At 38.0% G+C, this 12140-nt stretch overlaps 1 protein-coding gene across 2 annotated transcripts in view; it reads left to right on the top strand.

Annotated features, from left to right (window-relative positions):
- The window catches only part of LOC137287309 (protein kinase C-binding protein NELL1-like), a 126118-nt gene that overhangs the window by 99779 nt on the left and 14199 nt on the right, over positions 1-12140 (top strand). For both annotated transcript variants that reach the window (XM_067819546.1, XM_067819547.1), the window contains exons 4-7: positions 2439-2709; positions 7792-7864; positions 11355-11437; positions 11844-11975. In XM_067819546.1, coding sequence (XP_067675647.1) covers positions 2439-2709; positions 7792-7864; positions 11355-11437; positions 11844-11975 — 559 coding nt within the window. The remainder of the gene's footprint in view (positions 1-2438; positions 2710-7791; positions 7865-11354; positions 11438-11843; positions 11976-12140) is intronic.

Raw genomic sequence — 12140 nt, 5'->3', positions numbered from 1 at the left:
GAGTAAACATTTATTCAGTTTTATTGTGTTAAAGTTTAAATATGTAAAAGCCCCAAGGTGGTGGTGGAGTAGCTTAGTTATAAACTGTTCCCTCATCATGCTAACAGCCTGGCTTCAATTCTTCAGATGGGTTCATTGTGCGAATTCCATTTCTGGTGTCCCTCATTGTCATGTTCCTGGAATGTTGTTAAAAGTGGTGTAAAACCATACACACTAATTCATCTGTGTCAGTCAGTGATTTGTGTGGTTCAAACTCGAACACCAAGAAGCCACCATTAAATAACTAGAAAACTATGTAAACTAAACACATCCCTTGACACACTAACCGTTGTGAAGGGCCTTATCTTATACACATAAAGATAGTTCTTGCTGAAATATCTTCATGTAATTCCTCTTTGAAATTCTGCATTTTTATTTCCTTTTGATCATTAAAACTGTGTTCATAAATCCTGAATACTTAAGAAAATATGTTTTAGAAAACAAATACAAAGTTTATAAACACAGTTAAGATAACGTCACAGATCTATCACCATCATTGATAGTAATCTCCCATAGTGCACCATGATTACCTGTGAGGGGGCGCTATCACATCTACACCAGCGCCCCCTATGAAGCAAGAGAGCAGACTATCTGGTCTACCTGTTGTGCTGGCAATTAACCCATTTCTTCATTAGCACTTGTGAAAGAGAAGATATGTAATTGTTAGACTCTGAATGAAGCTCTGGTGGAATTAATTACCCACCAGTTCAAGACTCCTGTCTCAATTAGGTACTGTCTGCCAGCTGTTATGGGCTATTTCTGCTCCGTAATTTTAATGTCAAGACACAACATTGGGTTTAAGTTCTTACCACAGCTCATGGAAATGAATTGTTAGCTTGTGAATGAAAGAATTTACCTTACAGGACCAGTCATTTGCCTATTCGGATTTGTCTGTTGAGCGGAAACTATATTCCTAGCCACTGGCAATTACCAAATCTTAAATTGTTATCTTTTATTTTGTTTCCCATTACAATATTTTTAAAAATCACAAATTTCATTGTGTTAACCATCTGAAATTTCTTTGATGTTCAAGTAGAAAAGGCTGTTGAAAATTAAATATTGAAAATGTTGTTTGTCTGAACATACTATATTCTTGACCTTTTGGTATTAAAGAATGCTTTCAGTTTACTTTATTAAATTTTATTTAGTTTGACCTTACAACTGAATAGTGTTAACTGTTTTCAGCTCTTTTAGTGTAACTTAGTATCAAAATATTGTGAAAATAAATAGATTTATCAAGCTGTGTATTAAAAGGCCTTGGAGGGAAATCTGATTCTTGTACCACTTGAGTCTAGACTAATAATTTTTTCATCTGGAAAAAAAATATAATGGCAGGATGTACATAATGATGCATTTTTCTGACGTCAAGATAAAAGTGATTTCTCAAGGTAAATCTAATTAGTAGTTACCGAAGCAGAAATTTTGAAAAGCGGTTGGCACAACTGTGACATTAGACGTATAATTAGACATATACAAAAACACCATGAAGGATATGTTAAATTGTACAAGCTGACACATCTACTAGAACTTCAGCCATTATTCTCAAGGAGTTGTGTTCATCTGAAGGATTTGTCTTTGATGTAGGAAGCGACTTCATCTTACAACATGTGTGTGTTGGCAAAGTGCATGCAGAGTGTTCGTAAAGCATGCACATTGTTGCACCTGTGTCCTTGGTAATGAAGGTCATCAGGACAAAGAGATGCCTACAATTACTGAATTATCTACCTGAACAATTTGATATTCAGTGTTGGCCCAGCAAGATTATAGAATAGTTTTCATGTAACTTTACAAATTTGATTTTGGAGTAATTTGGGTACGGGAAATGAGTTTTCCATGCTGCACTGATGAAGAGAATTGAACCCAGTCCTTTTACAAATGGCTACCTAACTTGACCCAACAGTACATGACCCAACAGTACATCAGCAGTGTAATGGCATCATGGAAATATTGAAATCAGGGTCTGCTTGCACAAAGGGAGCTTAATGTTATGAGTATCTTAGGCAGACTAGTTAGAACTGTACTTAGTGCTGGTGCTTTCTATAATCTGGAGCAGGTAAACCAGTTAAAAAATCAAACTCTGCTGACAGGTGTTATGCTGCAATAGTTGCTCAGGTTTGATATCACAAGGAGTATTCATGGCATATATCTGATGTGCTGAGGTCATGTTTGGAAAGGCATGAAAATGTGGAGACACAGCTAGTCACTTTGTAAAGTTATGTCCCTTAACAGTGCCTGGGTGTGCTTATCATTGTCAGAAGTGCAATACCAGCTCAGACATGATGTCTCATCAGTCTGCACTTGTTACACTCTAACTCAAAGCAACCTCTCTTGCATATTTCACTATCATTAACATATCCACATGTACATGGTGTTAATTTATTATGTTCATTGTATTTCAGATTTTTAGAAGTGGAAAGTAGTGGACGACGAGATGAAATACGTTTCCACTATACACATGACCAACAAATACATGTCGAAACATTCCCATACAGACTTGCAGACAACCAGTGGCATCACTTAGCCCTATCCATTAGCGGAGCCCATGTGACGCTCCTGGTAAACTGTAGCAAAATATATCAGCGAGTGATTCACACAGTGGATCGGGAGTTCACGGCAGGGAAACTAGCTCTTTTTATTGGTCAAAGAAATGGCCAACATGCACTTTTTAGGGTAAGTATTGGTGATTTGTTTTTCAGATTTGTGCTGTGTTTGTCATATGAAGGAGTTACATTCCTGGGAGATTGGGTTAAGTGCTGGTTATTGGTGTTGATTCAGGACAGGAGATTCAATAAGAGGAAATTTGACTTTTAATGGAGGTGGTTTTGTGTACTTACATTTTGAATCATGACAAGAACAGGCTGACGTGATTCCAATTTGATGATGCACCAGAAGAGTGAAGGACAGCAGAACACGAATGACAGAAACAATCAAATTTGAAGAAGATGGTTGTCCGAACACCACGGTGTAGAGGAAATGGAAACTGTTAGTTAATACAGCCTTTGGATTTCTTCAAGTCTGAACCTTGAGAAGGTTTTAGGATTTCTAGCTTAAAACACTGTGATGAGAGCCATAGCAATGCCATCAACCACTGTTCAAGAACAATGACCCACAGGAAACCACTCAGGGATAACAGAAAACTGGTCTTGTTAATTCAAGAAATTAACGCAAATCAATCCAGACAAAAGTTACCATCATCGTTAAAACAAAATGGATGCCACTCATGCACCAAATGGATGATTCTATTGGATTTTGTTGAAACTTGCAACGGCTTGACATCATATTTGAGACAGTTACGATGCACTCCGTGAAAATTTATGTGCACATTGAATTATAGACCAGATGGCATGCTTGGTTTAGTGTTTTGCACCAAGTATCTTGTCAAGAGGGCGTGAAACGATTATGATTTTACGTCAGGGCAAGATGTGTTTTATATCTCCCAAGTGTGTCGTCCTTCTCACAGGAGTTCAAGTGGAAAGGATTTTTGCCATTTGAGAGGGAATGAAACATCATTATCATATCTTTGTTACTTTACTGTACATGAAACTGAAATATGATTTTCTTGAGAGAAGATTGATTATATTTTATTTGTGAATTGCTATTCTCATTGATGTTCTGTTTTGCCAAAGTGCTTCTTGTACATTTTCATCACGGGATGAATCTTAAAAAATAATGTAATTGAAAAACATGTTGACATGATGATAACATTTGAAGAAAACAATAAAGAAAAGTATTTAATAGAATAAGCTATTCTATGTGTTAGTGCAAGTATGCCAGTATGCTTGTACATTTTGGTGATTGTAGAAAACAATGAGTTTGTATATCTTATGCAAGCTCAGAAAAAAATAATAGAGAGTCCTTTTAACATTGGTGATAAGGATTTGTAAAAACACAGCACATAAATGAAATCAGATCTGTTGTTTTTAGAATATTTTAGATTTATGTTAAAGCTGTTTTATACACTGGATATGAACACACCCTTTTTATTATCGAATACCTCAGTTTACTGTGTTTCTAAATATCACACTGTCTTCTATGTAGAGCAGAGATATTGAATGGAAATTGATTATATATTTCATTACACTTTCATTGTTTTTTTCCTAAAGGTCATGGTTGCGTGGTATTTCTTGGAACAATATATGAAATATTATATTTGCATTGTAATTGTGATTAAGTATGAAACATGGAGGGAATTATTGTTTGGCTTTCACTGCCCACAAAAGTCATATCCTGACCTTTAGATTTTCATTGAAGGATTGAGTTTTAAGGTTTTTGTCAGACATTGCTCCTGAATCTGTTATTTTATTGGTTGGGCCATACCAATTTTATTTGGTTTTACTGATCCCCTGCTTGTATTGTGTCAAGAATAAGGAGAAAAAATACTCCCGCTTACAAAATAGAATCCTAATGATATAAGAGAATTACCCATGAAACTGAAACTCACCCAACTTATTTTTAGTTGATATTAACGAACCACAAGAGTTAACATGGGTTTTGGCTTTGATTGCTGATTTTGTTGTTTATTTTCCAAACACCAGTATTGTCAAGTGTGGCATTAAACAACAACATCTTTCAGTCTTTGACTAATATAATCTGCATTCCTCGGTGCCAATTGTAGGTTCTATCTTAATCAGAGACCTGTGAAGGTCCGGGGGTAGAATACATCTTCAGCAACCCATGCTTTCCACAAAAGGTGACTATGCTTGTCGTGAGAGGTGACTAACAGGATTGGGCGTTCATACTCGCTGACGTGGTTGGCGCATGTCATCAGTTCCCAATTACGCAGATCGATACTCATGCTGTGGATCACTGGAATGTCAGGTCCAGACTTGATTATTTACAGACCACCGCCATATAGCTGGAATATTGCTGAGTGTGACATAGAACTAAACTCACTCATTAGAATCAGACACCCAGGCAAAAGTGAAGCATGTATTTATGTAATGCTTTGATCATCAACTTATAAGGTGATATACATCTGGAGGGAGGGTAAAGTAATGCTGAATGAATTGACTGTTTTTCCAAGCATAGTTAGACTGACTTTTTGGGAGGATGTTCTGAAATGGTGACAGGACTGACATTTCATTGCACAGAAAGAAAGTATCTAATTTTGTATATATGGAATATGTAAGGATGTCCAGTTCTGACATGAATGTGTCCGTGAATCTGGCTCTGTGGGTAAGGTGCTCCCACCAAACTATGAATGATTTCCAAATTGTATTAGTGTGTCAGTGTTATTATTGAAGTAAGAGCATTGTCGGTGTTTCTGGATACTAACCACTGTTGCAGGACACTTGACTTTAGAGTTATTGATACAGATATTAAGGAGATTACAAGTTTATGCATTGGGCAGTCCAAGCAGGTTCTATTAAGTCAAGCAAAACCAGAAGCCATCTGCTGGGTTGTTTTTAATCCAAGCCATCACTCACTGACTCCAAGGTTTCAATCACTCTCCTGACCATCTGATGACAGTCAGTTGATTCATGCAATAACATTCACTGTATCGTACAATCAAATATCTCTCACAAAATGCAAACAATCTCGCTTATGAATCTTTAGGAAAATGTAGTAGCTGCAAGAAATGTTTAACTGAACAGATGGCAGCAGCTATATAAACAGACAACCATTTTGGTGGAGAAATAGCTCATGATGCTATTTATCTAAATATAATATTCTGCCCTTTGACTGCCCAAGTGTCTTTGTTCCTCTTTCCTAGTTTTTGCTAATAATAGAATTTACTTGTTACGGGCCATTTAGCTTGTATAGCTACCCTTTCTATACTCTTCTTTCCCTGCAATGGTGCATCCTTGGTTGTAAAACACCTAGGGCTGCTTTCACAAAGCAACCTTTATTAAGGTTAACCTTATTTCCATTCTTTAACATTACACTAAGATTACCTAAGTCTGAGTTAGGTTAACCTGAGCAAAGGTTGCTTTGTGAAAGGAGCCCCTAGGTAACTGATGGGATGTATTCATTGAAAGGGATGCTTTGTAAGTTGATGCAGATGAGGGTAACTTCAGATTACAGAGAGCATGTACAACTTTGCTCATCAATTGACCTGTAACGATATGTAGCATGAACGCTGTCAGAGGTATGAATGCTAATTTACATTACTGATACGTTACCAAGACACAGCCATGACTTTCCTCAAGTGAATCATATCAAACAGATTTCATACACTGCAGTGCATGAAATCAAATAATGCCCAGTTTGGCAAGCCCCCCAAAAACATTTTATCATAGAGTCCAGAATGCTTATGGAACCTAAAAGAGAAGCTGTTCTGTGTATTTAACCCAATAACAGACACTGCTACGTGATTTTACCTTTGTAATGCTAACTTATGGAATACCTTTGGCACCGATTCCTCTTTATGTGATGTACAAGAGACCATGCTTTAATCACGCCACTGAAGAACATGGAGGAATGACAGTGGTACATCCATTCATGCAGTTATTCTTCAATGGGTTAATGGAACAGTATCTTCTCTGCCAAGTATTCTTTTGAATAGAACTTTTTGCCTATTCTATTGCCAAGAATTTCAAAGTCTTTTAAACTTTGAAATTACATTGAAGTGCCAACATGTTTTTATTTTTGGTAAATAGTGAGTTAGAAGCACTCCGCCCAAACATGCGGAAACTGATAGGCAAAGATGGTTATTCTAGGGCTTGCAGACATATTAATACGTGCAGCCAAACAATGTCATGTGTGTGGAGGTGATAGTGTGAGGAACAGGTTAATTAACTATTGTAGGAATCCCAGGAAACACTTCAAGATGGTTGGCACCAGTCTGGGTGATTAATACTTCTTATTCAATAGTCTTCATTGTTTATATCATTTCTGTCTTTTTTCATGGCATGCTAGAAAAATGAGGAAGCACTGATATGGCTTTAAATTAGGTAATAAGAGACTGAGAATTGAAAATAGTATTTGCACCTGAGGTATTTGCTTAATCAAGCATTGTGGTATTTGATGTGGAGTCTATTTGAGGATTTAATGACTAATTTAGCAGAAGATTTCCTGACCAAGTAGTCTGTATATAACTTGTAATAGCTTTCAGCTGCTATGAGAGGAGAATTCTGGGAGGTGTGTTTATATCTGAATGTATGTATTGCGGTGGATTAGTAAATGAAGGGAAGTCAATTGGATTTAATCTTGAAATATATTTATATTTTCATCAAATTGATAACTGTTTGAACAAAAAATTAGAACAAATGGTTATGTTGGAGTTGTTTATAACTGTATTTATCTTGTTAAAATATTTCTGGTTAATGTTTTAAAAGTTGTAGAAGGTGTGTTTTTATCTACCTGTATTCCTGTGGTTCGCATCCAGAGCCAGTAAACAACAGCACAAAGATATGTTTTTTTATTTCATAGAAAGTAGACATGATCATGTTCAGAAATTATTACACTTATGGAAATCTGTCTTAATCAAATAAATGTTTTATCCCTATTTTCTGGGCTTCCTGGTAAGGGACCGTTCATAATTCAGAGCTAGGGGGTGATCATGGTTTTAGGGGTGTGAGTGTTGTCACACGTTAAGTGGGGTGCCATTGATTTTGTACATGACATGCAGGGGGGTCAGTTACTTTGTACATAAATGTTTGTTGCGGTCATTCACATGCTTCTCCATAAAAGTCATCATCAACATATGAACAGTCCCAAAGTTTGTTACAGAAAGACTTTTTTAATCGCAGTTTCTGCAGAACATCACATTTGTGTCATGATGTGAATTTGTATTTTTCTTGTCTATTTCAGGGGGCTTTACAAGATGTAAAAATAGTTACTCAATCTCATGGGTATTTATTACAATGTCCGGATCAAAATACAGGTGAGGAAGCTCTAGTTACTTTATTAGGAATTTTGTTGAAACTTTACTTAAATTGTTTATCCCCTGACATGCATTTAGAGCGAAGCGGGGGATATAGTATTAGGCTCCGTCCATCTGTCCATATGAAATGGAATAAGTAAAGAACGGTTGCCTACATTCTTTGCATATTTGGTACCTAGGTTCATCAATGCATGAGAAAGGTGAGGTCAGGTTTGGTGACCTTGACCTTCATTTCAAGGTCACAAGGGGACTTTAGCATTTAACCCTTGTCAGCGAGATATCTCAAGAACCAGTCGCTGGATTGATTTTTCATATTTGACACCAAGCTTTATGTAGGGATGGCATAGGGTTCAGTTGATTTTGGTGACCTTCACATCATTTTCAAGGTCACGCCCACGCTTTGAAGGTTTCAGCATATTCACCTACATGTTTATCTTGTAAGTGAGATATCTCAAGAACATGTCACCAGATTTTCTTCATATTTGACACAAAGCTTCATCTTCAGATGGTGCAGGGCCCAGTCAGTTTTGGTGACCTTCACTTCTTTTTCTAAGTCAACGCGACACTTTGAAGGTTTCAGCATGAAGTTTTATTTGATAATTTGTGGCGGGGGATCATGTAACCTTAGTGACAATGTTTTTTTAAATTAGGTTTGGGTTAGAAGAGGTCTTCAGCAACCCATTATTGTCATAAGAGTTGAAGGGCATGTGATACATGTTGTCTCATCTTAGGCAAGTGAGTTTGTTCAAAATTGCCACTGTTCACCCAGCAGAAGATGTTTACAGTTGTCATAAGAGTTGAAGGGCATGTGATACATGTTGTCTCATCTTAGGCAAGTGAGTTTGTTCAAAATTGCCACTGTTCACCCAGCAGAAGATGGGTACCTGGTGGGATAATTCATCTTATCAGATTAGGTTATTTGGGGTAATGATAGTCAGATCATTGTCAGCTCTTGGAGCAGTACCCTTGAGTGGTGGAAGTCTATTATCATCACAGTATTTCAGTTGTATCAGGGCATGTCAGATACATGTTTCAGACAAGCCTGAAGTCATGGAGACCTCAGTCAGTTACAGTTACATCTTAGTGACTTAGTGAAGTGGCTTAGTGATTGGAGCGTTTTGTCATCACACTGAAGACATGGTGTAACAGGCCAAACTTTGCATGGGCAAAGAATGTTCTAAGACTAATCTTCCCTGAGGAAATTTTGGCCAAGGCCAGATTCTCTTTGGGGAAAGTTTAGACCAGGGAAGAAATGGCCTGCTACACCAGGTTCGAATCCCCACATGGGTACAATGTTTGAAGTCCATTTCTGGTGTCACTGCTGTGATATTCCTTGAAAGTCATACTCACTCATTAATTCTTTATGACACCCACCATCATTGGTTTGGTGTTGACACAGAAAGATTCAACCAGGGATTCAAACCCACATGCTATCATGTCATATTTAACGGACACAACTCTGCAAAGCAAGTTGCAGTAGTGTTTACAGTTGTCATAAGAGTTGAAGGGCATGTGATACATGTTGTCTCTTCTTAGGCAAGTGAGTTTGTTCAAAATTGCCACTGTTCACCCAGCAGAAGATGGGTACCTGGTGGGATAATTCATGTAACTCTTAACCTTCTAATGCCTCTCAGGCAGCTTAGGTTATTTGGGGTAATGATAGTCAGATCATTGTCAGCTCTTGGAGCAGTGCCCTTGAGTGGTGGAAGTGTATAATCACCAGAGCCTTTTCCTCAAAGTGATTGTAGTGCTATGACAGTCGTCACTCCCATATTCAAAAAACTTACAACTGTTGAAGCACTACAGTCGCCTTGAGGAACAGGGCCCATGAGTTGGCTCATGGCTGATACATGTCAGTGTGTCCTGATAGCAGTGACATGACCTTGATCACTGTATTGATGGTCGAGATTCGAGTATGTAGAGGCATCATACATCTGGAATATTACTAAGTAGGGCATTAAGCAACATACAAACAAACCAGTATTCATGCAATCTATCACTTGTTTGCTATGTGCAGCCTTGGTTATTTATAACCTACAGTGATAGAGCTGGAATATAGCTGACTACAAGAGTAAACATCAGTCACTCATTCATCCTGTATTCTTGAAGACTTGTTTCCATATTATTCCATAATTCATGACATTATTGCCTCCGGGGAAACTGGCGTGGATTCAGGGCCAGATTAGTTCCCCAGTGCCCTGGTTAGCACACTGAACCCATCTGATGAGGATGCCAAGGTGTGGGTGACCTTGCTGGTTGTGTCAGTCTACCCGTTGGTATTGATTGTTATTCATGCAGTCACTGACTGCTGCCTGATACAGGCTCAGATATTTATAGTCCGCCAGGATGAACATTGGTCACAGCATTCACATGTAATACTTTGATGGTGTATCAATATGCTCCCATCACTATCCCTCTTGTATTCTTGCACATTTGCTAGGTTTATACAAGTTGCAGAAATTCTACTGTTTTTCTCAGATATGTTCAGTTTTTCTTGAGAGCAAGTGATGGACTTTTTCCTTACCATTTTAAGAGGCTAAGTGGTGAAAGACTGACCTGCTGATGTGAAGTGAATCAGTTTGAGGCTGTATTGAACAGTATTTCAGTTGTATCAGGGCATGTCAGATACATGTTTCAGACAAGCCTGAAGTCATGGAGACCTCAGTCAGTTACAGTTACATCTTAGTGACTTAGTGAAGTGGCTTAGTGATTGGAGCGTTTTGTCATCACACTGAAGACATGGTGTAACAGGCCAACCTTTGCAAGGGCAGAGAATGTTCTAAGACTAATCTTCCCTGAGGAAATTTTGGCCAAGGCCAGATTCTCTTTGGGGAAAGTTTAGACCAGGGAAGAAATGGCCTGCTACACCAGGTTCGAATCCCCACATGGGTACAATGTTTGAAGTCCATTTCTGGTGTCACTGCTGTGATATTCCTTGAATATTGCAGCATGAAAGTCATACTCACTCATTCATTCTTTATGATACCCACCATCACTGGTTTGGTGTTGACACAGAAAGATTCAACCAGGGATTCAAACCCACATGCTATCATGTCATATTTAACGGACACAACTCTGCAAAGCAAGTTGCAGTAGTGTGTACAGTTGGTCCACCTGTAATTTGAGATAAACTGAGTGATTGTGTTTTACATCAGCCTTTACATTTACCAGGACGAGATGACACACAGTTACCGATGTCATACACAGAAACACCATCATTAATTGGCTGCCTCCAGAATGGCTTATGTTTGATGAGGACCCAGAATTAAATGGCACATTTAATAACTTATGTAAATAACAATAGAACATACAGTAGCATCCCCAACAGTTAAGTAGACATATGGACCAACAACTCTTTATCTGATCTTATGAACTATTCCTGTTAGGCTTGATCTTCAGTAACCCATGATTGTTGTATGAGGCAATTGACAGTCTCACTAACTCACCATTTATCTCACAACACACTGATGCAGTTCTCGTTTCTTTGCAGATTGTCCAACTTGTGCTCAGTATCAAGCTTTGGAACAAAAAGTTAAAGAAATGTATAATTTATATGAAAATATATCAATGAAGGTAAGTCCAGAGGATGATAATAGTGTTGAGTTCATGGTGATGATGTACTGTAATGAAAGTTTATTTTTGTGTTGAGTGAACTAGAGTCTCAAGGTTTTGCTTTAGATTATCAGTATGGAGCTAAATGAGCTTGTAGGCGATCAGGTATTGATTATTCATGAGACGAGATTTGCCAAAGTACTCACAGAGTTGATCAAATTCAAATTAGCGAGGCTTCATTGTATGGGCAGTGTTTATCGAACTTTCACAAAAGGAGAAGAGAAAAACTCTCACGTGTTATAGAATGGGGAAGAGGTTTTTACTGACATAATGCCTTTTCTTGATTTAGGTTTTGAATTAAGATTTGTAATAGATGTAGAAATCCATGGTCATGTATTGAAACTTGAGGACTGATGTTTTATTGCAGCTTCTGCAGGCAGAAGAGAGATTAACTGGTTTGGAGCAGTGTGAATGTGCCCGGAGTTGTTCTGACAATGGAACAATTCGGAAAGAAGGGGAGCAGTGGGAGCGAGATAAGTGTGCAGCGTGTATGTGCAGGGTGAGTAGACACTTGGTGTCCTTCTTTCCCCGTGTCCTCAATAGCCTTATTCCAATTCCCTACACTGAGTGTACTTTTAAGGTCGTTTTACCACCATACGCTCTCAGAAAAAAGCCTAATCTTGTGTATGTGAAGGGTGAGCACATGACAGGTGGCCTTTTTTCT

Source organism: Haliotis asinina, chromosome 6 (assembly GCF_037392515.1).
Source record: "Haliotis asinina isolate JCU_RB_2024 chromosome 6, JCU_Hal_asi_v2, whole genome shotgun sequence".
Taxonomy (NCBI): domain Eukaryota; kingdom Metazoa; phylum Mollusca; class Gastropoda; order Lepetellida; family Haliotidae; genus Haliotis; species Haliotis asinina.
The sequence above is the reverse complement of the archived record's forward strand: the minus strand, read 5'-3'. Positions and strand labels throughout refer to the sequence as shown.